At 40.0% G+C, this 27,814-nt stretch overlaps 1 protein-coding gene across 1 annotated transcript; it reads right to left on the bottom strand.

Annotated features, from left to right (window-relative positions):
- On the bottom strand, nucleotides 1-27,814 carry CLSPN (claspin). Its single transcript, XM_084872669.1, has 25 exons — nucleotides 27,677-27,814; nucleotides 24,325-24,433; nucleotides 23,339-23,793; nucleotides 22,196-22,357; nucleotides 21,250-21,327; nucleotides 20,850-20,922; nucleotides 19,829-19,937; nucleotides 19,062-19,651; nucleotides 15,529-15,720; nucleotides 13,219-13,445; nucleotides 12,123-12,301; nucleotides 11,957-12,009; nucleotides 11,237-11,436; nucleotides 10,757-10,911; nucleotides 9,951-10,177; nucleotides 9,294-9,399; nucleotides 7,942-8,017; nucleotides 7,620-7,723; nucleotides 5,302-5,466; nucleotides 5,074-5,195; nucleotides 4,468-4,595; nucleotides 3,779-3,884; nucleotides 3,155-3,237; nucleotides 2,747-2,908; nucleotides 1-2,441 (listed from the first exon to the last, which is right to left on the bottom strand). The coding sequence occupies exons 1-25, from the start codon at nucleotides 27,701-27,703 to the stop codon at nucleotides 2,331-2,333; spliced, it is 3,999 nt and encodes a 1,332-aa protein (XP_084728795.1). The 5' UTR covers nucleotides 27,704-27,814; the 3' UTR covers nucleotides 1-2,330.

Below are 27,814 nucleotides of genomic sequence, written 5' to 3'. Positions count from 1 at the left end.
GAGGAAGGGAGAGAGATAGAGAGCTAGAAACGTCGATGAGAGAGAAACATCGACCAGCTGCCTCCTGCACACCCCCCACCGGGGATGTGCCCGCAATCACTGTACATGCTCCTGACCGGAATCGAACCTGGGACCTTTCAGTCCGCAGACCGACACTCTACCGCTGAACCAAACCGGTTTCGGCCTGTTTTGCTTTTAATCCTTACCGGAGGATATTTTCCCATTGTTTAGAGGGTAGAAGAGAGAGGGGAAAACAGAGAGAAACACTAATGTAACAGAAACACATCAATTGGTTGCCTCCTGCACAGCCCTGACCAGGGCTGGGATGGGGGAGGAGCCTGCAACTGATGTTAATACATACATGACCTTGACCAGGACCCTTCGATCCACAGGCTGGCGCTCTATCCACTGAGCCAAACAGGCTAGGGCAAGACAGTTATCATTTATGTAAACCCTCCTGACCTGCACACTGAATCCAAACCACTTGGCAAGGAAATTTGATTCATTCGCTGGTGTTGAGAAGCCAGTGAGGGGACAAGTGCAGCAGCCTCTCTCCAGATCCAGAGGGCTTCCATTGGAGACAACGTGCTCTCAACATTAGGCAGGCACTGACCTAGAAGGAGCATTCAATCTGGACAGGAAATCCTGCTCTCCAGGCATTGAGATTTATTGAAAAACTACATACATATTAAAACCTCTTTACATACATCTTCCTCATTACAAGATTACAAATATACAAACATGAAATCTGTCCAAGTCAGCATCTTGTGCATTAGAAACAACTGGAGAAAACCTATTCCCTAATTTCATCAATTAAATTGGTGTTCCCCACCTGTCGATAAAAAATTGGCACAATTCATCCAACTTCCCAAGTCCAACTCCGGATTGTGAAACCACATTATTCACAGGAAATGTTTTTCCTAAAACAGCAGTGATGGTCAGTTCTGAGGGGGTGGGAAATGCCTAAAATCTGAGTGCCTCATGGCGGTTTAGGGAAACTCAGGAGTGATGGCAATTCTTATATCCTATATAATATAGATAATATGCAAATTGACCCTCACACCCTTATGTCACTAGATGGCTGCCCCACGATGGCTGCCACCATGTCATCACAAGATGGCCAGCAGGGGAAGGCAGTTGGTGGCAACCAGTACTGCAGGGGAGGCAGTGGGGGGAGAGGGAGAGAGAAACAAGCCTGCAGGGGAGGGCAGTTGGGGGTGATTGGGTCGGCAGGGGAGCAGTCAATCAGGCAGGGAGGGGCACGGTTAGGGGCAATCAGGCAGGCAAGCAGTTAGGAGCCAGCTTATTGATTTTAGAGAGAGAAAGGGGGAGAAGAGGAAGAGAGAGAGGGAGAAAGAGAGAGATCAGTTGCCTCCCACATGTACCCTGACTGGAGATTGAACCTGAAACCCAGGTATGTGCTCTGACCGGTGATCAAACCCCTAATCTTTTGGTGCACAGAATGACGCTCCACACTGAGCAACACCAGCCAGGACTCTCTTAACAATATTTTGATATAACACCATGATGGTCTTCTCTCAAAATAGATAATGAAGTATTAAACTGTCCTCTGGTTATACTTCTTTTTGTCAGGATGAGAAGGGACGTCCTTGAACAAGTGTTTCAAATTGAGAATTTAGTCCCAGGAGAGAGCTCTCTGTCCCATGGGATATCTCATGTTGCATCTTCATCCTCATACACCAGAAAATTGGGGACAACGTCTTCCTGACTTGGGTACCAGTGTGAGTCCATATGATAAAGGCAGCAAAGGTTTGTTGAACACCTGGCACTGTCTTGGGAAGAGGAAACAGGAAAATGGAAGGGGCAAGACTAATGGACAGCCCAGAGATTCCTAGGTTCTCCAAGAAGTAGCTCTTTCACCGGGTCCTGGCCACCATGGTATAGATCTGAGGGGCGTGAAGGAGTCATGCTGGTACTGACAGTCACTGCTTTCTGTAAGTTTCTGTAATGCCATGCTTTTCCCTCCTCCTCTTCCTCTAAGCCCTCCTTTCACAAAGAGGAAAAACCCAGGAAGCTGCTAGGATAAAATGTCAAATATTTAATGAAGGAATCAAGTCTTTACCCAAGTATCCCATGAGTCAATGTTGTAAACACTGAAGAATTAAGATTAGTGGCCAACCCAGGAGATAATACTGGGACAGGAAAGAGATGTCCAGAGCCTTGCAGTGGAAAGAACTAGAGTCTCTTTCGACAATCTTAACGCATCGATTCTGAAGGAAGGGAAGGCCCATCCATGTGAGCATCAATTCCAACTTTCAATGACAGAATTCTCAAAGCAGTCTCAAGGCAGGCACTGGCACCCCATGGTGTTAGCTTTCCAAGTACTTGAAGATGCTCTGCTTCGATCCTGAAGTGCTATCACCTGTTTTGAGGCGCTTAGGTGAAGGCGTTCTCATTATGGATGGGCCCTTTCTCCTCACCTAGAGAGCAGAGAGAGCGTCATGACCAGCTCAAACCCTCGTGCAGCGCTTACCTTCAGTCAGCTCTTCAGCTAATTTAACTCAGTTAAATCATAAACGATTAACGACAGAAAACAACAAAAAACAGAAAAGTAAATTTCAAAACTGATTACCTACTGGGGGTAGCAATCTCCTTGTACCTTTCTGAGGAGTGCAATATTAACACCGCAGCATAAGCCTTTATGCCGGAAATACATATTTTTTAAATTAACAAATAAATAAATTCTGCTTTGGGAAACCATCAAATCAGTTCTCAAATTCCCTACCTGAGGCTTAGATGATTCCTTTGCTGTCTCAGCTTTGACAGGAGAAAGTGTATGGAAGACAAAGTTTCTTGAATTTCGGGGAGCACTGGGGTTGAGGTCAGAGAGGGCAGCCAGTTTCTGAAGTACAGCTTTGGGCTGGTTTAGCAATGAGCCTGTCTTTGGCTGAGGAAAGAAGAGTCATCTGGTATCAAAATCCAAGTGTCAAAGAAAGAATGAGAAGCTACTGTCTCCCTGAGGGGACATATTCCTACCCCACTCGGCAGAAGAGAAATAGCAAGGTCCTTTGCCAGGTACTTCTATTTTCCGCAGCCACCTCCCTCCCCCAAGGAGGGTATATTCCCTTAGCTTGACCTGGGCCTTTATAACACTGCAGATCATGATGTCAGGCTAACAATGTCCCCAACCAACCTGGTGGGCACTTCCCGGTCTGATGGCTTCAAAAGGATTTCTGAGTAAAGGTGTTGATTCTTGTATAACCACAGTGCGATTGGCTGAAAAGAAAAATAGGCAGACAGGCTTGTTCTGGGTAAAATTAGGCAGAATTACTTCTAAATTGTCTTTAACTAAACCAATAAACTAAAACCACAGGAACTCTGATTACTTTATAATGGTGACTTGAAACCATAGCAAGTGGCTACAAGAAGCCAGCCAACCAAGCTGAACTTATTGACTAATCACTAACAGTAATAAGAAAAAACAAGAATGGTAAAGTGTGGAGGATGTTTAAGAGCTTCAGCTCCGGAGTTAGATATATCTGGCTTCAAATTCCAGCTCAAACACCTAAGTATTTAATTCTGGGCAACTAAATAAAAAATACAGAATTCATTCCTATGAGCTATCTTAGAACATAAAGCAAAACCAGCTACCTACACTCATAAGGACAACATGCACAGCCCAATAGACAAAGATCTAAGAACACTGTCGCTCCCTACTTCTTTAAGACAATATGAGACACAGGCCCATGACCACACAGCCGCTGAAGGTTGGAGTCATCTCCAGGGGACCACACCCTGAGGAGGACTAGAAACTCACCATTTTTCTGCAATGCTTTGGCTGTAACTTTCTTGGCCAGCATCATAAACTGACTGTCTTCTCCAATTTCTTCCTCTTCTTCAGGTAAAATTTTCCCCTGCTGTGCCTTTAGATAAAAATCAGCATTAACAGAAGTCCACAGCTCCCCCAAATAATTGGCATAGCCTGGAGTGTGAAGCTAAGATACCTGGGATATCATTTGTTTTCCTTTTTTACAATCTTTTCTTAATTTAGACAAAAAAAAAAAAAAAAAAAAAAAAAAGATTTTGGACAAGCAAACAAAGAAATGCCCATGGTTGCCCTAACCGGTTCAGCTCAGCAGATACAGCGTCGGCCTCCTGACTGAAGGGTCTTAGGTTCGATTCCGGTCAAGGGCATGTACCTTGGTTGCGGGCACATCCCCAGTAGGGCGTGTGCAGGAGGCAGCTGATCAATGTTTCTCTCTCATCGATGTTTCTAACTCTCTATCCCACTCTCTTCCTCTCTGTAAAAATCAATAAAATCTATTTAAAAAAGAAAAAAATAAATGCCCATAGTAAACCTTCTCTAAGCACAAAAGGAAATTCAAGGATTAAAAGGAACAGCAATATACTGCCCAGGTCTTTGAAACTATTGTGACAAGCTAGGTGACTAGGTCCTCTCCTCATACACGAGGGTCAAAAGAGGCGAATTTCTTGCCAACTTCCTACCTGGTCCCGAAGCCATTGCTCTCGCTGAATTCTCTCCTTCCTCCATCTGGCTTCTGTCTCATCAAGCTGTTCCTCGATCTGTTCATCATCAGAGTCTCGGTGGAACAAGTCCATCTGGGAAGCATCATCTAAAGCAAAGAGGTAAGGCTGTCAGCACTCAGTAATTCCCATAGGAGAGGATGCCTGGACAGACACAAATGAACTCTTAGCATTTATCATATACTGGCGCAAACTCTTCTCATTCACTAATAGAAAATAATGGTTACAACCAGGTACTTCCTAACAGCCTGCTACGGTTTTGATTTTCATTGTCATCTTAAACTGGACAAACACACACATTACACCATTTGCTTTCTAAAGACAACCACCAAGCCAGGTCAGCATGGCTCAGTGGTTGAGAGTCAAACTATGAATCAGGAGGTGATGGCTTGATTCCTGGTCAGGGCACATGCCGGGTTGTGGCTCAATCTCCAGTGGGGGAGTATAGGAGACAATCAATGATTATCTCTCATAATTGATGTTTTTTATCTCTCTCTCTCTTCCTCTCTGAAATCAACTAAAAAAAAAAAAAAAAAAAAAAAAAAAAAAAAGACACTACCAAGATACCTATGTTTTTCCATCGAAATTTCCTCGTTCGTCCAGGACCATCACTGTGCAGATCCCCATCAGCAAGGTACCTCTCTTGGTATAAACGGAGCTGTCGTTTATCATCATCCAACATTGTTTTCCTACAACAGGAGAAATATGGTGTTCAAATCGAGCATCACTATGTCTGATTATAGGGCTGCCTTAAGACATATCCCATTACTCAGAAGGGCTTGTTAGTATACTGACATGTGTATTTTCTTTATTTGACTCTGTAGCTCCTCATCAGAAGGAAGTACTTCATCAATTACGTCCTCTTCATATTCATCAATCTCTTCCCCATCATACTCGTCTTCACTTCCCACATCACTTCCTGACACCTCGGCCTCGTCCTCCAGGTATCTCTTCAATCTCCTGGAAAATAATTTTGAAGAGTAGAAAATGCAACAGTGAATACACACAAAGAATATGGAAGCAATGAGAAAAGTAGAATATAGAGCCACCTCAAATAATATTACGTTTAACTTTAAAGTAATATATTTTGATAATACTTAAAAGTCTATCATTTCATAGCATTGTGTGCCAGTAACTGTGCTTTACAAACGTCGTTGCATTTTCTCACATATTCCACTATGTATGTACATAACATACACACAACATATTTTGTATCCATTTGGGTTGTTTTCACCCTTTGACTATTAAAAATGATGCTGCTATAAACATCGTTGCTATTATTCCCTTCAATTTACAGTTGAAGAAACTGAGACTCAGAGAATAAACTATTTACCCAAGGTCACACAGCTAGGAGGTAGCAGAGCCTGGGTTCAATCAGGTTGGTGACGTTAAAGCCAGAACTCTCAATCTCTTCTATATTTGAGACATACCTGTTAGAAGGTTCAAACTATCTTGTTTTTTAAGCTCACTAGCTTCAGGAGACACAATGGTACAGAAAGGAAATAGACTTGGATCTCTTGCAGTCCACCAAGACCCCCAAGTTACAGGCATGATTGAGGCTCAGAGTTACATTTGTTGTTTCATTTATTTATGCATTCACTGGTTTAGTCTTGTATGTGCCCTGATCGGGGATTGAACCTGCAACCTTGGCATGGGATTGGTATGGGGACAATGCTCTAACCAACTGAGCTTGGGCCAGGGCCTTGTTTGTTTGTTTGTTTGTTTGTTTAAGCTGAGTTTCTCTAAATTCTAGCAATTCTGCAGAATTCTTTCAGGGGCGACTAGCCCAATCTTTTCCATCCACCCTCTTTGAGGAGTTCAACTTTTAGCTGTCATTCTTTATAAGATTTCATTCAGATTCTGCAGTTAAATATGGTTTAAGACCCACTGCTTTAGAAAAAATCTACAGATGATCCAAAGCTGTATGAGGCAGTTAATTTGACAGGTAATAAATTAGAACCCAAAACTGATCTTGATAGAAAGGAATGATGGGCTAAGAACAATAATATAAATCTAATAGGGATCAATATGATGTCCTATATGTGAATTCCAAAAGTCATCCACATAAAATAGAATACTAAATACCTTTTGAAATGTCATTTATAAAACTTATAACATCCTGGGAAATTGCTTATGGATAGGCTAAGTGAGAAAGAAAGCAAAGTTGCCGAAACCGGTTTGGCTCAGTGGCAGAGCATCGGTCTGTGGACTGAAAGGTCCCAGTTTCAATTCCGGTCAAGGGCACGTACCTTGGTTGTGGGCACATCCCCGGTGGGGGGTGTGCAAGAGGCAGCTGGTCGATGTTTCTCTCTCATCGACATTTCTAGTTCTCTATCTCTCTCCCTTCCTCTCTGTAAAAAATCAATAAAATATATTATAAAAAAAAAAAGAAAGAAAGAAAGCAAAGTTGTAAATATAAAAAATTATACAGATTCCAACTATATAAAAATATATGTATAAAAAAGGTGATGGGGCAAAAACCACCCAAACACTTTCCATAAAGATTCTGGATAGTGAACACAGAAGACGTTTAATTTAATCTTTCCATATTCTTTTAAATATTCTAAAATAAGTGATTACTTTCATGATCAGTATAATAAGAAACTAGGATGAAGAAAACCTGGAATGACAGTAATTCATAGGGAAAAAGATCCAGGGAATCTAGTTGACTACTAGATCCTCAGGGTCTACTGTGACTCAGCTTTTGACCTTTGGTTACATTCTAAGGCGAGCATGTCAAACTTGCGGCTCTTTGGCCCCTGCTAGCCTTTTAGTTTGTCATGCTTGTTCTAAGGAGTATGCCATGCATCCAGAACAAGGAATATGGCCAGACACACTTGAAGGAAAAGAGAATATCCAGTATGTGAGGAGTGTGGAAACAATGTCATGTGGGAAACAGCTGAAAGACCTAGTATATGTCCTTAAGTATAGAAATCCTTTAAGGAAGACATGACTATCTTTGAATACTCAAGAGCTAACATGGGAATAGATTTTATGCTAACCACAAAAAGCAAAAACAGAACCAGCACATTTAAATAAAAAGGTGACAAGCTTCTAGAACAATTCAACCTTCAGAACCTTCTAGCAACTGAAGGAATGAAAATAACACCTACATTTGCCTTTTCAACTTCACAGATTGTCTCTGGAGTTCTTCTTCATCGTCATCCTCGTGGTCGTCCAGGGCCTCATGTTCATTACCAGAGTCACTGTGTTCATCCTGCAAAATCATATGGAATCACACCGAAGGCCAGGCAGAGTACAATGTGTTCTCAACTAAGACAGGGTGTATGAACTTCTGCCCAAACATCTTATTCTACGAAATTGCTTCTCATAGATGCCGAGCTAGAACTTTTAAGAACTCAGACTAGGAAAGAAACCCATATAGCAGCACTACATGAAGTACAGTTATGATTACTCTGCTCCCTTCAAACTCACCTCATCACTACTGAACTCGTTATCATTTGGGACAAGCCGAAAGTCTCCAAATTCTTCCTCTTCACCTTCTTCTTCCCTAAAATGCAAATCCACAAATCAGTAAGTTGTTGAAAGCAAACTAGAAGAATTGAAAATATTTTAAAACAAAATATCTTCAAGAAACAGGAAACAAGATATTTTGACTTTAATTTAAAAAAAAAAATTGTGATATAACACATAACAAATTTACCACCTTAATCTTTTTTTCAACATTTTTTTAATGTTTTTCTTTAAATTGATTTTATAGAAAAAGGGAGAGGGGAAAAGAGAAATATCAATGATGAGAGAGAATCATCGATCAGATGCCTCTTGGGGACTGAGCCCGCAATCTAGGCATGTGCCCCGAACAGGAATTGAACAGAGACCTCTGAGCCACACCAGCCGGGCCCATTTTTAAGTGTATACTTCACTATGTTAAGTGCATTCACATTGTTGTGAGCTAACTTTCAGAAACCTTTTCATCTTGCAAAACTAAAACTCTATATCCTTTAAATATCTCCTCATTCTTCCCTCCCCCTAGCTCCTGACAATCATCTTCTACTTTCTGTCTCTATGAATTTAACTATTCTAAGTGCCTCAAATAAGTGGAATCATATAATATTTGTATTTTCCTGACTGGCTTACGTCACTTAGCATAACATCCTTACAGTTCATCTAGGTTGTAGCATTTATTAGAATTTCCTTCTTTTTAAGGCTGAATAATATTCCACTGTGTATGTATATAACATACACACAACACATTTTGTATCCATTTGGGTTGTTTTCACCCTTTGACTATTAAAAATGATGCTGCTATAAACATGGGTACAAATATCTGAGTCCCTATTTTCACTTCTTTTGTATATAAACCCAAAAGTAGAAATGCTGAATCATATTCTATTTAGAATTTCTTTTTTAGGAACTGCCATTGTTTTCCATAGCAGCTTCTGTTTATATTCCTACCAACATAGCACAATGATTCCAGTTTCTCCATATCCTCACCAATAGTTATTTTGGGGTGTGTGTGTGTATGTGTGTTTTTAATAGTAGCCATTCAAATGAGCGTGAGGTAGTATCTTATCATGATTTTGACTTGCATTTCCCTAATTATTAGTGATTTTGAGCACTTTCATGTACTTATTTTTAACCTTTCCCCCCTTCTATACTCCACCAACTAAATAAAAGCATTATAATTTCCTTACATACAAATATAAGACTCAGATGCACTGAAATGCTCTCAAACAATATAAGAAGCCCCATGATGGTTGGCTATTGCTAAATCCAGAGAATCTGACCCAGGCCTTCCCAAGTTCCCACCAATCACTGAGACTCACCTGTCTGTTGGGAAAGAGCCTGAACAAAGAGCAAGTGCTTCTTCCATCGGATCATCCATGCTGCTCTCCTTCTCCTGTTTATTTAACTCTGATGGAGCCAGAGCATCTACATCACAACAAAGAAAAAGATCTGTCACCAAGGAATGACAGCTTTATCCTCTTTTCCCAGCCATCTGAGACATGCCAGCTCAATACAGTTCTAAAGTACGCTTGCCAAAAAAAACCTCATCAGCTATTCATTCATTCAGCAAATCCTTATTTAGTGCTTACCATGTGCCAGGCACCAGGGATACAATAGTGAACAAAACAAAGATCCCAACTTCCACAAAGCTTACATTTTAGCAGGGGTGTCAGGGGGCAGAGAAAGTGTGCAGGTAAGAACAACAAATTAGCATTTATATTATATTTACTACACACCAGACACTTCTCTAAGCTTTGCACAAATATTAAGAGCAATCTTAAGATGACACTTTACCACCATAAGAAAGTAAGGGCTCTAAATGTCAGGGAGCTAAGCTGTGAATTCAACCTACATAAAAGAACCCATCACACAGTTTTCTGCAAACTTTTCACCCAAGAGTAAGGGGCTTTTTTTCAAGGATACTGGTGTAAGGTAGTTGGCTGTGGCAAACCTGATGCACTTTGTTGGATATTTACCCTGAGAGGCGAATTTTCCTGAACAAAGATTCAGAAGTTCCTCCATGTTCTCTTTCTTGTCACTCTTCCCGGGCAGAGCCTTCTCCGTCTGAGAAGTGAATTTTCCAGTGCACAAATCCAGCAGCTCATCCATGTTAGCGTCCATGGCATTCTCATCCATATTGGCCAATGGCAATCGAGGTTTCAAAGCTTGGTACTGATTCCTGTGGTTTCTAACATTTAGGAACCTAAAAGCACAATAAAGAGTGTAAGAAACGCTCTAGGGAGAAAAACAAAGCAGTGAGAGAAAAAGCCAACTCGTCTCCAATACCAAAGTTAGAAGCTGAATCCCAAACCAGAAGACAAAAGATTTAACCTTCAGCCTTGTTGACAGTCTAAAGACGGGAAAGTTTTACGAACGAATAAATGCTATTCAGAAGGTAAAGGGTAAAGGGATAATTTTGGCTTCAGATGATGCTAGAGTAGGGCTTGGTGTTATGGCCATGTAATGCACCACAAGCCGGTCAATTTTCAATCCCACCCAACAATCATAACATAGTAGAATGGATACATGAAATTCTGATGCCTTTACAAGAGCTATGCATTTCAAATGAGGCAGAGATTGAAGGATGCCAGCAAGGGCTATTTACATTTCACTTTCTGGAGAGACTTTGTTCAAGCTTGCAGAATGTAATACTAATGGTCTGTACATCTTCTCTTTCTCAGATGAGAAAGCACAGATGGAGTGACAGAAGCTCACTTTATTTTTAAACAAAATTAAGCAGTGCCCAGCGCCTTCCCACTCACAAAAACATAAAACTACCAACCCATCTGCATCCAACAGTTGGCTCTGCGTGTCATCTTCTAAAGAGAACTGGAAATCTCCTGCTCCTAGGAAAAGTGTCTTAGGCTCTGGGGAGGCGTTATATAGATCCTGGGAATCCTCTATGGGAAGTGAAGGCTCAGACAGCTTTTCTGAACTCTGGCACCAAAATAAAACCAAACAAAAACATAACATTTTACAAATATCATTCACTGTCATGACAACAACAGAAGTTGCTATTTGCAATATTTAATCTGTTCTCAGGCAACTGCAATTGAGGAGGACAATGAATAGCCAAGAGAAGCATAAAGAAAAATATCTCCAAGAAAGTAAGAACACTGAATGAAGCTTGTTTTTAATACACCGGGTGGATTTTTAAACTGAACACACATAATGGGGTAGGAGTTGGTTGGCTCAGATACATTTTCCTTAGCATTGTGGGAAGCAAAAGCGGGAGGAGATCAGAAAACCATTACCATCTTACCTTAGAAGCTGAGCTGATCAAACTGGCTCGAAATAGTCCAGGGGAAGGAGATCTAAATCCTGCTGCTAAAGGAGTAAAACTAGTCCCAAGGCCTGTTTGTCTGTTGCAAGGCTGATAGGATGGAATTGTGGAGCCAATCAATTCAAAGCTGCTATTGTGGCTGCTCTCCTTTGTTAGCAATGAGCATGAATCCTCCTCATCTAAAGAAAGAGAAGACACTTTTAGGTGTGTGATTCCGGAAATAAAGTGGGTTTGTTTAGGAAAAATAATTGGGGATGAAACTGTCAGGTAACATTCACAAGCAAGTCTCTCAGATATGTTCCCAAATATTAAGTTAATCAAGGCTTATTCCTCTGAGCTAAGTAACAACTGAAAGTTCTGTCTGTCACCCTACCTAATGCCTCTGATCAGTCTTTCCATTATCCAATCACTTACACATCTCCCTCTGATCTACATGGAAATGCTTCATGGTTCACACAATCAATACACTTAACTACAGACCTATTAGATGTCCACGGTCAACTATAAAGAAATTGCATATAAGTTTTATAAAACCAGACCAAAAAAAAAAAAAAAATCTAATTCATAAACTGCTTTCACTGCCACATGTAAGACTGGGAAAATTCCACTAGGGTTCAAAAAATGGAACCTTATGGAATCATAGTCCTTAAATATAAAAAATGAAAGATCAAACAGATCTGTGAAAGAGTCACTACTTACCCAGTTTGGTAGGCCTTTTGCTTGAGTTTTCATCTGTTTCTGATTTTTCTTCACTAGGAAAGTAATTACAAAACAAGAAAGTAAACTGTTTGAGTATCTGTTCCTGTTTCTTACTAAAGAGGCAAATCCAAGGGAATCTTATCTTTCTTTAGAGAGAATTACTTACTCCATCTTGGAAGAGTTGTCTTTAAATAGGAGAACGGTAGAATCTGATGAGAGAGGCTTAAGAACCAACGGAAGGCCAACTGACTTGCCAATTTCACTACTGTCATCATTGTTTTCCTTGTCCATTTCTTTCTCACCTTTGGTTTCTATTTCTTCATTACCGAGAAGGAATTCTGCCGTCTTTAACAATCACATCAACCCAAAACAAAATAATACGTGTCAAAAAATTTTTAAAGCAAACACACTGTTGACCTAAAATATAGCTGCTTGGTCACATTTTATACTGAAAAGGTAAACCTGAAAGAAATCTGGCCCCACCATTATCAATAATATAATTCTCCCTTACACTTTTAGAGTTCTTTTATACTTATTTTACCTTTTACCCTCCCAAAATTGCTTTAAAATTATGAAAGAAAACTGGAATTAACATTTTATTGAGGCAATGAGAGGTTAAATGATTAGCCTGAGAGTGCAGGATGACTACTGACCTCAAACCAACTACAGACTGTGACATGCTACCTAGTTCAGCCACTGCTTTCTTCTTTCTCTCCCCAGGCTAACTACTAACCAGCTCTTTCAAGTGATTCCAGTGTTCAAAGAAGGAAACTTTTCATTTTTCTAATACAAAAAATCGTGTCATCATCTATGTTCCCTCAGTGGAATACCATGGAACAAGGGTAAGAGACCCTTCTACAAATACCCTCCTCAACCAAGAATGCAATCAACACAGGAAGGTCTTGGCCTGAGAATTGATTCCAGGCCTCAGCATGGCCAAGGCTAAAACTGCTTTTTATTCTGAACAAAGAAACCTAAATAAACAAAGATAAAAGCCCTTATTCACTCAAAGCCATTTCATACCAGCATTGTGTTACATAAGATAAACTAACACAAGCCGTGGCTCTGAGACCTGTAGGTATTCAATGGTGCCAACTAAACTGAATACATTAAGACTGAGGTACACATGAGCTAGCTGCTTTCATGTCCACCCCCTAACATCTTTATACAATTGAACATGCTTATTTAATCATTCAAATCGAATTCTTTTCTTTTCCTTATTCATCACGATCAAGTAACAAAATTACATAATTGCCAGAAACCTCGTGACTGCCTTCTTCCTCCTCTTCCTCTAACTTTTCTTCTTCCTCCCCTTCTCCATCTTCCTCAGACTCATCCGTCATCTCCTCCTCCTCCTCCTCCTCCTCCTCTTCTTCAAATCCATCTTCATTATCTAATTTAAACAATGCCTGGCGCTTTTGGCGCTCCTCTGACCTTCGGAGTTTCATTGCTTCTTGCAGTTTAGCTTTCAGCACCTGAAGCTTTTCACCTGAATAGAAACATGAAGGCATGTGTTAGACATAATGACTGACCCCACACATCAATAATGGAAGTGTGCATTTTAGGCAATTCCAGAAGTGTTCTAGTCACATCCCTAAAGGGCAGAGATCTTAGCACTCTAGACTTTTGTTCCTTTAACAAGTGAGGATTATTATGAAGTCAAGTGTAAAAGAGAACTTCCAGAATTAAGTTCCACACTCTGGGATAATATACTATGCAGAGATTATAAACTTATTATTAAAAAGGCAAAAAAATGGAGGAGGAGTGGGACTTCAATAGTCTCTGGCTCAGAAGCCATGAAAAAAAAGTTGATAAAGTGATCTATTTAGAAGAAAAAGAGAAACAATCAAGGAGTAAAATGAGCATAGGATATGGAGTGGGAGTTCACAGAAAGTGAGTATATTGGGGTTTTTTTGTTTGTTAGTTAGTTTGTTTGTTTTAAATATGTTTTTATTGATTTTTTTACAGAGAGAAAGGGAGAGGGCGAGTTAGAAACATCAATTAGAGAAAAACATTAATCAGCTGCCTCCTGCACACCCTCCACTGGGGATGTGCCTGAAACCAAGGTATACGCCCTTGACCAGAATTGAATCTGGGACCCTTGAGTCCACAGGCTAATGCTCTATCCACTGAGCCCAACCAGTTAGGGCTATGTTGTTAATAAATAGTTAAAAATAACGTTTAACTTCACTTCTAGTTAAAGAGCTACAAATCAAAATAAAGAGATACAATTTTTTATATATTTAGCAAAACTTAGGTTTGATAATATGAATTAACAGGAGGAAACAGAAACTTTTATATTATTCTGAGTATAAATTGAGACAACTATTTTGAAGAACAATGAAATGATATACATCAGAATTTGATTTCACTGTAAGAAATTTTGCATCCAGATATACCAATATATATCTCATACTAGGAAGTACATTATATAAAATACCAAAAACTGGAACAAACAATATGTCCATTAATAAGAGTATGGTTAAATAAATCCTCAAATCATGTTATACTCATACAATGAAATTTTATGCAGCTGTTAAAAAAACAACAACCTTCAAAAGCAACAAAATGTATATCTGAACTCAGGAGTTAGGGGGTTTGGATTAGGCTACTGGTTCTAGTACTTGAGAAGGTTGTGTAAATGCTTTGTATATCATTTCCTCATATATAAAATAAGGATACTAATACAATTTTCTATAAAGCTCCTAGCAATGCCTGGCACAGAATATTCAAATTCTGTCCATCTCTGTCTCTCTGTCTCTCTCTCTGTCTCTCTCTGTCTCTCTCTGTCTCTCTCTGTCTCTCTCTCTCTCTCTCTCACACACACACACACACACACACACACACACAAATGATATATACATATAAATTTTCCTAGGACAAACAAAAAATTGTTAACAGTTGCCTTTGGGAAGACTAATTTTTCCTTATATCTTTTTCTCAGTGTTTTAAATATTTTCTATGTGACCTATTACTCATATTTCAAAGTGGGAGTGGGAACAACATACCTGTCCCTAACATACTGAAAACAAAAAAGCAGATGACAAAGCAGAATGAATGGTGTTATCACATTATAGTGTTTTTTTAAAAAAACAAACATGTAAAGAGTTTAAAAGGATAGATACACAGAGGACTGTAGAACTTTTGTTTATTATTTTCATGCATTTTCTACGATAGATATTTAGTGTTTTTTTTTAAATAAGACAAAGGAATAAAGTCATCTTACTCACCCCACACCTCTAGGCAATGCTACACAATTCAATGCTATACATGACAGCCAGGTACTGCTATCAACTCTCCCAAGTCTCAAAAAAAAAAAAAAAAAAAGGTTCTACACTTTTTAAAAAACTTATTGATTTTCAACAGAGACAGAAAGAGAAATATCGATTGGTTGTTTGACTGATTTTTGTATGTGTCCTAACTGGAGACTGGACCCACAACCTTGGGGTTTGGGGATGAACCAACTGAGCTCCTCGGCCAGGGCCTGGAACTTTTCACTACCGTTTCTTCAGTGGCATAAAGACTCGTCAGAGTACAAGGCACAAAGAAAAAAAAAAGGTCAACTCAAATACCTGGTTTTGTGTGGCTTACTCCATCCAGCTTCTCAGCTGCCAAAGTCACAGGCACCACATCGGCCTTCAGCTCTTCCTTACCATCAGTGCCCACCTCTTTCACGACGATGCTCACATTTACCTTCTGAGCAGCCCTGGGTGTGGCTGCGGGATTAGCATGCTTCCAGAAACGCTGCTTCAAGGCTTCCAGTTCTAAACACAAGTGCCAACCAGTATGTCAGTTTGCCATGCTCAAACTCTTTCCTTTATGATTTCAGTTAGAAATTATAAGCTAAGTTTTTTAAGAAATATAGTTGTAAGAAAAAAAACACACAATGCAGAAACACCAAATATCCTTTGATACTAACAGCACTATGAATTGATATAACTTAACCCAAACTAATGGACTGCTGCAATGCTTTCTCAACATACTTAAAAGTCATTTAGGGTAGAAATTTACAAATTAACTTTCTAAATATGTGCAATTTTTTTTTTAAAAAGTAAAACTGATCAGAAAAAATGACATTATTCTTGACTATTCAAGGGCTCCTTTTAAAAAATTCCCTATTTGGAACATTTCACTATTTATTGAAAAATCTTACTAGAAATGGGCAAGGTCAATTAAAAAACAGAAAAAAAAGAAAATGACAATCCAATCAGTGATGTAACTCAGCAGCAGGATGGCAAAATTTTTTGGTGAAACTATTATGCTAGCTTAGTCAGTATAATCAGAAAGGAAATTCTCCTTCAGGCTGCCCCTGAACCATACCCAACTTGTAAACAAGACAATTAATAAAGAATCAACACAGTAGGTACTCAAAATTAAGTTTCTTCCCTTTCCTGTCTCTCAGTCCAGGACTGCTTAGGTAACTTCTGGTTCCATACAACAAAATTTAGCAGTGTCTATTATAGCAAGTACTCAAAAAATGTTTGTTTTCATTCTGGCCAGTTTTCTCAGTGGTTAGAGTGTCAGCCTGAGAACCGAAGGGTCTCAGGTTCAATTCCCAGACAAGAGCAAATACCTCAATTGCAGATTCCATAGCTCCAGTAGGTACACATGCAGGAGGCAACCAATCAATGTATCTCTCACATCGATGTTTCTTTCTCCCTCTCTATCCTCCCTCCCTTCTACTCTTTCTAGAAATCAATGGAAAAAATAACCTCTGGTGAAGATTTAAAAAAAAACTCCAAAAGCATTTGTTCTCTCTCTTAGTCTGAAACTGTTTAGATAATTTCTAGTCTAAGAGAATAAAACTTTCACCATGACATCCTGGTTCATAGGTTGACCCTCAACCACTGAACCACACTGGCTAGGCTGTTAAACAACTCTTCCCTCCCACCTTCTGTTCCGGTCAAACGGACTTATACAACTTCTCAATTTGTACCACTCTTTCTCTTCCTTCCAAGAATGTCCTCTCCACTTCCACAAAGCCCATCTACTCAATTAACAAAGACTCATTGAGCATATTTTACACACCAAATACTATGAATAACATAGTACCTGTCAACCATAAACTGTTTAGTGAATCTTGATGTATTAATTTCACTAATAACACTAGTAAAAGTAGCAGCCGCTAGTTGAGTGCTTCTTTATGTTATCTAATTGTATTCACGATTTTAACAAATCCTCTCGGTAGCCTTGTGAAACAAGAGTGCTATTTTTTCAATTTTTGTTTTTAAAAGATGGCTTAGAAAGAGCATACTCAAGGTTAAACCGTAAGTAGCATAGTCTAGATTCAAACTCTGGTCTTGCTATAAAGCCTAAGCTCTTAGTTGTCATGCTACACTGCTTTAATGCAGAGGCAACACCAAATTCTACCTGAGTCAGGAAGTTTACCTCATGTGGTAATAACACTTGAGTTCTCTTTGAAAGATCATGCATCATTCAATAAATATGAATGCCTACTATATGTCATCCCTGTGGAAGCACTGAGTTTAGTGTAGGGAACAAGCCAGAAGAGCCTACTCAAAGTAGGGGAAGGCAGTGAACAAGAAATTATACCCGCCTATTCTTCAAGCCTTTCTTTTAACCACCTATTGGAAGAAACTTATCCCTCCTCTGAATTCCAAAAAGCACTTTATTTTCTATTTAATTTATTGTTATTATTATGTTTTTATTGATTTTTTAAAAAAAATATGTTTTATTGATTTTGTACAGAGAGGAAGGGAGAGAGATAGAGTTAGAATCATCGATGAGAGAGAGTCATCGATCAGCTGCCTCCTGCACACCCCCTACTGGGGATGTGCCCGCAACCAAGGTACATGCCCTTGACCGGAATCGAACCCGGGACCCTCCAGTCCCCAAGCCGACGCTCTATCCATTGAGTCAAACCGGTCCCGGCTATGTTTTTATTGATTTTTGAGAGAGGAAAAAACACTGATGTGAGAGAGAGCTGGCTTCCAGTGCATATCCCAAGTGGGGTTCAAACCTAAAACCTACTATGTGCCCTGACCAAGAATCGAACTCGAAACCTTGGTTGGATGACACTCCAACCAACTGAGTTACCCAGCCAGGGCCCAAGGCACTTTATTCTAAAGTTTTTCCAGCAAAGTAAATTTTAAACTTTTTTCCCCTTTTTTCCACATTATTTAATGTTTTCCATAAACAGTGTAGAATAAATGTCAGATTTCCCTTGGTATGTTCTATAGCATCTTGCATGTAGTGGATAGTTTAGTATTTGCTGAGTAGAATAAAAATAAAAAATAAAAGAAGAAGCAGCAGCAAAGAAATTCAGTTTTGCAATTTCCTGAACCAAAATATTTTTCTTTAATTGTGAAAAACTGAACAGTAATGTCATATCATAACACAATAGCAATGTACCTCTTTTATATATTAACCTATGAACAGGCTTCAATTTTAAACAAGGTTTAGAATATTCTGATACACTGCCAAATCTATCTAAATGGGATTCTATCCTATCTAGTACAGGCAGACCTCAGAGATATTGCAGGTTCGGTTCCAGACCACAACAATAAAACTAGTATTACAATAAAGCAAGTCATAATAATTTTGCTGGTGGAGGGTCCTGCCTTCAATTTGTAAAAACAAAAACAAAACCACAGCAAAATATTTTTCTTTAATTGTGAAAAACTGAACAGTAATGTCATATCATAACACAATAGCAATGTACCTCTTTTATATATTAACCTATGAACAGGCTTCAATTTTAAACAAGGTTTAGAATATTCTGATACACTGCCAAATCTATCTAAATGGGATTCTATCCTATCTAGTACAGGCAGACCTCAGAGATATTGCAGGTTCGGTTCCAGACCACAACAATAAAGCTAGTATTACAATAAAGCAAGTCATAATAATTTTGCTGGTGGAGGGTCCTGCCTTCAATTTGTAAAAACAAAAACAAAACCACAGCAATATCTGTGAAGTGCAATAGGTGAAGCACAATAAAACAGGATGTGCCTGTACATCTGTAGAATAAGATCATGTGTGGTTATTGGCTTCTCCTGGGTTCCCTGTCCTCCCAAGTGGCATGTAATGGAATGCTGCCTGAATAAGTCACTCTGGAGTGGCCCCCCACAACTCAAAGGATTACCTCTGTTGGGTTCAGGTTCTTCAAGTACCACAAAGGAATCTTCATCAGCACCCAGCCGAGGTTTAACGAAAACATCTACTCCCAGTTGCTTAAGTCTATCCAGCGTGAACCTCCTCGCTTTCTCAGGTGGCACGACAGCCGCTGATTTGGTTTGCTGCCTGGGCTCTTCCACCTTCTCATCTGCTTCTTCTGTTTTTTGCAGGCCTTCTCCCTCCAGGGCATCAGGCTCAAGTGCCACACGCTCTTCAGTCTGAGACTCTTCAGTCTGAGACTCGTCATTGACCTTGTTCCCAAGAAAGCTGGATTCCTGCTGTGCCACTGAGCTGTCCCCAGGAGGTCTAGTATCCCTCTGCTCCTGTTTCTCCTGAATTTCTGGCTCTTCACTTACCATCAGATCTTTACTGCAAGACTCATCGGATCCAGTAGTCATCTGGAGTTCCTTTGAAACTGCAGGGAGTGCATTAGCTTCCATTTCATATCCTGCACCTGTTGTTGGCTCAGAATCTTTGGTATGATGGTCATTGCTCATCTCAGTTTTGTTTGCAGGGTCTGTGACTTCTTTGTGATGGCTTGACTGATACTTAGATGACCTAGGGAAGGGGAAATAAGCTGGAGTTGTAAGCTATCCTAAATGAGAAACATTCTCCTCGTTTAGCAGAGAATGAACAAGTTAAATCAGTAGGAAGGGTGTAAGGAATCTGAACTTTTTGTTTCCTACAAAATGGAATGTTTATGAAAATTATAATCAAAGGAAAGAGGGTTCTTACTTTAGTAGGGCCATGGCATTTCCCTGCCAAGTGGGCCGGGGTTTACGTTTGTAGAAATCATGAATGGTTTTATTCTCAGGCATATGATACGGAAGATTAAGTGCAGACTCTACAAAATGAAACAAAACAAGCAAATCTATATACTGTATATTCGGAAATGTCGCTTTATATTCAGTTAACTAAATAGTAAGCCAAAGTCATCACCAGAAAAAAAACAATCCTGACTTTAATAAAGACAGGATTTAAGTACAAAAGAAATCCCTGAAGACCAGTGGCTTTTAAAAAAATACTTAATTTTTTATTGTTGATAGTATTACAGATGTCTCCCAACAACCCCCTCCTTAGCTTCCCTCTTCCTAGCCCCTGCCCCACCCCAGGCCTTCACCACACTATTGTCTGTGTCCATTGGTTATGCATATAAGCTCTTTGGTTAATCTCTTCCCATCTCCCCTCTATAGGGAAAACACCCCCCACACACACACACACCCTCGCCCACCAAGATAGACCAGTGCTTTTAACCTAGTTGGAAGACAAACTGGTCCAGAAAGTTCTTAAAAAATACAGATTCTCTTGGCCCCTATTTCAAGCCTATTGAATGACACTTTCTGTGGAGACTAAGAATTTATATATTTGTCAAGCTCCCAAGGGATCCTGATGCAGCTGGTCCATAGAAAACCATGAAAAACAAAAAACCTCCCGGGAGCATTTAAGATCTTCCTTTCCAGCATGTCATCAATTTGGCTCAAATGAACTGAAATAAACTCATAAAACTTCTTAATAAAAAGAACAAAAACAAAAAAGACTTTCCTCTTTACCATGACTATAGTTCTGAAAATTTTGTTTGTAGTCATGTCCCAGGGGATTCAGAACAATAGCCATCCACCAAGATCATTCTAAACTTGATATTATAACCCAATTCATATTAGGAGGAGTGTTAAACAAGCAAAAATCCCCATCTAAATTGAGCTTACAAAGAAATATTGTGATTTGCCTCAAAGTTTACTGTACTGATTTGAATTACCTCGAATAAGGCGCTGAGTCTCACTGTGTAGTTTTTTTAATGCTTCCTTACTTAACTTGGCTGCCTTCCTTTCCTTAAAGAAAACAAAAAGTGAGAATACATTAATGCTACACGTAGACATTCGGAAAGAGAGTTTGCTCTTTCCAAGAAAAGAGGACAAGAGAGGTAATAGTAAGCACAAATAAGCTCAATACAATACAAATCCAAGGAGTTCATTCATTTGCAAATCACAAAGAATTAATTCAATCCAATCCATATTTGCATCCCTCCCATGTATAAAGCATTATCTTGGGTACCAGGAAAACATGATAAACATGATAAAATATTAACCCTGAGAAATTCACAATCTCCTGGGGAAAGAGACCACATGACAACTATATAGTACGGAGCTCTAACTCACCTTCCTCATGGTGCCTTTTGATGACTCACTTTCTTCTTCATATGAAGAAATGCCACTCTCCAAAGATAGTTGCTTTTTCTAAAAGAGATGACAAGTTAAATAATATGGACAAAAATGAACATGAAATAAGCTTACTCAAAGATTGCTTTTGTGCTCTAACATTACATCATGCTACATTAGTAATATGTCAATAATTATCAAATAGAAAAATTTAAACACAGCACGCTATAATACCTAGAAAACAAATTAGATGTCTCAAATGGAGTTTGGGCTCTTGTTTCTTATACTTCTGTATTACAACTTCCCCTAAGGAGAGACAATGACTTCCAGGCATCTAAAGATAATCTTAGGAAAAACAATTATGCTCCCAATCACTCAGGATAACAATGCTTTTGACGTCTCCTTTATACCTTTCCTGAAACCCTATTGGTTCATTTCTTAGAGGCCACACAGTTATAAAACTTACATCTCTGTCCCCTTATTTCTCTGCTTCTTACACAACATAAAGTATCTTATTCTCTCTCCCCTCAATATTTCAATGAGGGCAATCAAAATACTAGTTTCCAAACAAGTTAGCATGTCTATCGCTTTTAAAAAAAAAAACTAAGGTTCCAGCCGAAACCGGTTTGGCTCAGTGGATAGAGCGTTGGTCTGAGGACTGAAAGGTCCCAGGTTCAATTCCGGTCAAGGGCATGTACATTGGTTGTGGGCACATCCCCGGTAGGGGGTGTGCGGGAGGCAGCTGGTCGATGTTTCTCTCTCATCGACGTTTCTATCTCTCTCCCTTCCTCTCTGTAAAAAATCAATAAAATATATATATATATATATATATATATATATATATATATATATATATTAAAAAACTAAGGTTCCAAAAGTAAGTCAGAAAATAATGCAAAACTTAGAAGCAATAGGGTAGCCCCTACTGTGATAATCTTTTACTTGCCTTGTGTTTCTTTACTTTGTTTTTCACAGCTGCCCTTATGGATTCTAGCGACTCTTCATCTTCCAATGCAGAGTTATTTTCCTCCTCCAACCCAGTTTCAAAAAGATCTTCATCCACAAGAAGACAGCCACTATCAGTAAATGGCTCTTTCACATCTTCTTCCTGGATAATGCATAAAGAAAAAGCAAAACCCAATCATTTCAGAATCCAATTTCACAACACAAGGCAATCTGGATCAGGCCAGAAAAAGTCCAGGTTTCAGACAAATAGATGGCATTCTAGAACATCCTCACCATTTCCTAACACATAGTCATCCCTTGAAGTCCAGGCTGTGATTTTATGCAAACTGTCTAAAACTAACTTACAACACAGCAAGTATTTTTGAAAAGTCAATTTAATATTTATTAAGCAACTAGTCTATAAAACTTGAGGATGGTGTTTTCTATTATAGTTAGCAACATTTCTGACTGATAAACGCATGAAAAATCCTTTGTTGAAAATTAACTTTCAGAGATCAGAAACCTATATATTTGGAGGTGTCCTTCACGTATATGAAATGGAAAATGGCATCAAGTTTTAAATCACATACCTTGTTACTCACAATGTAAAAACAATCAATTCAAAGCTGTATTCTGAATGCAGAAAAACCTCAAGAACTAAAAACAATCCTTTCCAAACTATTAATCTGCATTAGAAATAGCAAATTGTTCTTTAAAATGTACCTAATTTGCCTGGCCGGTGTGGCTCAGTGGCTGAGCAATGACCCATGAACCAGGTGTCACGGTTCAATTTCCAGTCAGGGTACATACTCAGATTGCAGGCTAGATAGATCCTCAGTGTATGGTGTGCAGGAGGCAGGCAATCAATGATTCTCTCTTATGGTTGATGTTTCTATACATATATTTTTGTTGATTTCAGAGAGGAAGGGAGAGGAGGGAGAAACATCAACAATGGAAGAGAATCATTAATTGGCTGCCTCTTGCACACCCCCTGCTGGGGACTGAGCCCACAACAGGCATGTGCCCTTGACTGAAATCGAACCTGGGACCCTTTAGTCCACAGGCTGACACTCTATCCATAGAGCCAAACCAATTAGGGCAATAAAAAAAAATATATATATATATATATATATTTTAAATGTACCTCATTTTTTGTTTCCTTTTTTTTTAGCTGCCTAATTTTTTCCATCTTTCTCTCCTCTTTCTCTAGTCTTCTCTTTGATTTTACTCTTGCTTTCCCTTTAGTTCCTTCTTTATCACCTATGGGTTTTTTGGAAATCTTTCTACTAGCTGTAAAGTCCACAGAGTTTTCAGATTGATGACCCAGCTCTAAGGAAGATGTCACTTGGGTTTCAAGATTTTCCTGGTACGAAGACTCTTCCTCCTCCATGTCACTTTCATCACTGTCTGCCAGAGTTTTGTGCATCCTTCTGGCTTTCCCATTTTCCCCGGGATATAAGTTCTCTTTGTTTTCCTCTTTGACAACATCATAGGCAGCTTCCTCTGGAGAGGCATTTGGTTCTTCTCTTTCCGAATCACTGTCTTGTAGCACCTTCCTGCTTTTCAATTTCTTATTCACAAATATCTCTTCATCAGAATCTGAAGGAAACACAAAATTTTGTTAGCAGTCCGCTGTCATTTGGCCTTTCTCCTAGATCCACTAAACCTATCCAATCATCCAAAAATATATCCAATTATCTAAGTGATGTATCACTTTGTAAAATTATGTAACTACCCCTAAGAAGTGACTGTAGCAAAGCAAATCTAAAAGTACATTTGGAAAACATTTTCACTAGAAAAATGTATCACTGGAAAATGTAACTATTGTATATATCTTTACAACAGGAAAAGTTGTTCTAATCATTCTGGAAGGTGTTACAATTTTTTTATTATGGGATGAATGCATTCAACCAGGCAATGTGGTAGCTTCTTGACATTTTATATATTCAGTCATATAACAGAAAATATTATTCTCAAAAGAGTACAACAGAACTATTTTGCTTTTATAATAAAAAATGATAAAGTTGGGCATAACCTAATAAATCAAGAGAATAATAAAAATTAATCCAACCCATTTACAAATCCAAGCCCCCACATTCTATTTCTAAAAATAAAAGTACTATTACAAACCTCCTTCACTCAAGGGTCCAATTGTTTCATAGCTGCCCTGTCCACTGTCAAAAGGACTATCTGCTTCTTCTTGTGAAATGAGTTTTAAATCATTGATTTCTAGATGAACCTAAATCAATGAGAATATATTTTGCATTAACCAGCAGGTTACAAAAAGCTCTAAGTACATTATGATACACACAGCATTATGGGATCATCAGGCTGAAAAAAAGGGGTGTGGGGGGGAAACCCTACCACAATTCAAGGGTTCAATGAAGAGATGACAACCCTAGCCATTTGGTAAAGTGGATAGGATGTTGGTGTGTACATTGAAGGGCCTCAGGTTCAATTCCGGTCAAGGGCACATACTTGGGTTGCAGGACATGTGCAGGAGCAACCAATGGATATCTCTCTTATATTGATGTTCCTCTCTGTGTGTCTCTCCCTCCCTTCCACTCTCTCTAAAAATCAATGGAAAAAACATCTTCAGGTAAGGACTGAGAGAGAGAGAGGGGCGGGGGGAGAGAGAGAGAGATGACATTAAGAATTACTGGACAGCCGAAACCGGTTTGGCTCAGTGGTAGAGCGTCGGTCTGCGGACTGAAAGGTCCCAGGTTCGATTCCGGTCAAGGGCATGTATGTTGGTTGCTGGCACATCCCCGGTAGGGGGTGTGCAAGAGGCAGCTGGTCGATGTTTCTCTCTCATCGCTGTTTCTAGCTCTCTATCTCTCTCCCTTCCTCTCTGTAAAAAATCAATAAAATATATTAAAAAAAAAAAAAAAGAATTACCGGACATACCCTAGCTGGTTTGGCACAATGAGTAGAGTGTCGGCATATGGACTTGAAGGGTCCTGGGTTCAATTCTGGTCAAGGCACATGCCCAGGTTGCAGGCCTGAATCCCCAATAGGGAGAGTGAAGGAGACAGCAGATCAATGATTCTCTCTCATCATTGATGTTTCTATCTCTCCTTCTCTCTTCCACTCTGAAATCAATAAACATATATATTTTTAAAAAGAATTACTGGACCAAAAGCCAAAAGAAAAATCATTGTTCATCTTTAAAGGATTCTATAGACGCAAATCTTTTTTTTAATCCTCACTCAAGGATACGTTTGTTTGCTTTTTATTTTAGAGAAGAAGAGAGGGAGAGAAAACACTGATGTGAAAAACATCAATTGGTTATCTCTCATACATGCCCCAACAGGGGATCAAACCTGCAACCTAGGTATACTAGTATGCTCTGACCGGGAACTGAACCCACAACCTTTCAGTGTATGGAACAATACTCCAATCAACTGAGCCACACCATCCAGGGCAAAACCAACTCTTTATATTGAATACAGTAGATCCCCCTATCAACAGTTTTACTTTTCCATAATTTGTTACCCATGGTCAAACGAGGTCAGAAAATATTAAATGGAAAATTCCAAAAATAAACAATTCCTAAGTTTTAAATTGCATATCATTCTGAGTAGCATGATGGAATCTCGCACCACCCCACTTTGTCCCACTCAGGACATGAATCATCCTTTGTCCAGCATATCTGTGCTGTATATACAATCCATTTTTTGCTAGTAGACACTTAGTAGCCACCTCAGTTATGAGATCTACTGTCACCGTACCACAGTACTTGGGTTCAAATTAACCCTTAACCTATATAATAAAGAGGTAATATGCAAATTGACCCTCACACCTCACAAGATGGCCACCCCATGTCATCATAAGATGGCTGTCACAAGATAGCCGGTAGGGGAAGGCAGTTGGGGGAACCAACCCTGAAGGGGAGGGCCGTTGGGGGCTATCAAGCTGGCAGGGGAGCGGTTAGGGGCAATCAGGCAGGCAAATGGTTAGGAGCCAGCAGTCCTGGATTGTGAGCGGATATCTAACTGCTGGTGTAAGCCTGCAGGGATCCCCCAAGGGGTCCCAGATTGGAGAGGGTGCAGGCTGGGCTGAGGGACAACCCCCCCCCCAGGTGCACGAATTTCATGCACTGGGCCTCTAGTTTACTTAATAATATCACCAGAGTGGTGATGCTGACAATTCAGATATGCCAAAGAGGAGCCATAAAGTGCTTTCTTTAAGGGGGAGTGCCAGAGGCAGCAAATCAATTATTCTCTCTGAAATCAATAAAAAAATATATATATATTTTTAAAAAGAGATGCAATCCAGGTGTGGGACTCATTATAAGGCCAATTATGTGGTTTCTTTTTTGTCTTGTTTTTTAATATATTATATTGAGTTTTTACAGAGAGGGAGAGGAATAGAGAGTTAGAAACAATGATCAGTCGCCTCCTGCACACCTCCTACTGGGGATGTGCCCGCAACCGAGGTATATGCCCTTGACTGGAATCAAACCTGGGACCTTTCTCTCCACATGCCAACGCTCTAGGTCAAACCGGTTTAGGGATCCAACAGCTATTAAATTGATTTCAATGCTTGGTACAATTACTAAATAGCTAAAAAGAACATCACCAAGGAGATTCATGCATTTGCTGATGGTTCTTCCAACAATACAAAACAGTTAAGTCTCTTCGCTCTGTTTGTAGATTAGAAAACTGCATATAGGCAGCCACACAACTCAATACAAGATATTGTTAGTCATTTTATTCTAGGCAGTTTGCAGCAGTATCAGCAAGGGTGAGGTGAATGATGCTGAGGAGTGCAAGTTCAGGATCAGATATTGTCTTTATTTAAATGTATGTTATTTTACTCAATATCAAGTCATGGGATTTTTTGATATTAACTTTTACTTTTTTTAATGTTATCATCTTGATTACTGAGTTTTCTGACGTCTCCTTATATTTTGCTCCCAAGGTGAGTACCTCACCCTACTCCCGCCCCAGGAAAGAACACAGAACTGTAAACAGTAGTTCCTGTGCCCAAATCCGCCCGGAGCTGAGTACAGCCCCTTCCCGATGACCGCAAAGGCCCCTTCCAGACACAATTACGAACTCCCGCCGTCCGTTTACAGAGTCCTGCCCCGCCTCCCAGGGCCCGGTTCGGCTCGGGCCTTCCTCTTTCCGGACGCCGTAAGAGGAAAAGCACCCACGGCAGGAAACGCGCCAAAGGGGAGGGAAGGCGGGACGGACTGAGGAGGAGCTGGGTGGCCGGCTGCGCGCCACAAAGACCCGAAGCAACACGGCCCACTGGACGGAGGCGCGGAAACCCCGACGTGGGGACTGGACCGCGAGACGGTGGGCCAGGGGTGGGGGTGTTTTCCCTCAGGGACTGCGAGGCCGGGCCGCCCGGTGCACGCCGGGAACTGTAGTTCTCCCAGCCTCCGCGACCCATTCCACCGCACTCGACCCTCGACCCCCGCACCCCTTCAGCGCCGACCTCCGCAATCGCGATGGAGACATTTGCATGAACTCACCTCGGAAGGCACTTCGCCCTCCGTCATGACTTCGGCTCCCCAGCGCTTTGCTTGGGACGAAACTGGCCCCCGGCTCCCTCAGCCGCGGCGCAGCTGCTCCCGCCGGATTCAACCCGGCTGCGACTTGGGAGCTTTCGC

The sequence above is a fragment of the Pipistrellus hanaki genome, assembly GCF_964339955.1.
Source record: "Pipistrellus hanaki genome assembly, chromosome: 2".
NCBI classification, from domain to species: domain Eukaryota; kingdom Metazoa; phylum Chordata; class Mammalia; order Chiroptera; family Vespertilionidae; genus Pipistrellus; species Pipistrellus hanaki.
The sequence above is the reverse complement of the archived record's forward strand: the minus strand, read 5'-3'. Positions and strand labels throughout refer to the sequence as shown.

What these genes read in the sequence shown, in the direction of transcription:
- CLSPN (XM_084872669.1), bottom strand. Translation starts at nt 27,703, where the DNA reads ATGACGGAGGGCGAAGTGCCTTCCGAG. An exon ending in TGGACCCTTGAGTGAAGGAG is followed by an intron (nt 23,794 to 24,324) that starts GTTTGTAATAGT and finishes TGTTTCCTTCAG; the next exon opens with ATTCTGATGAAGAGATATTT. An exon ending in CAACTGTTGGATGCAGATGG is followed by an intron (nt 10,178 to 10,756) that starts GTTGGTAGTTTT and finishes TTGTGCTTTTAG; the next exon opens with GTTCCTAAATGTTAGAAACC.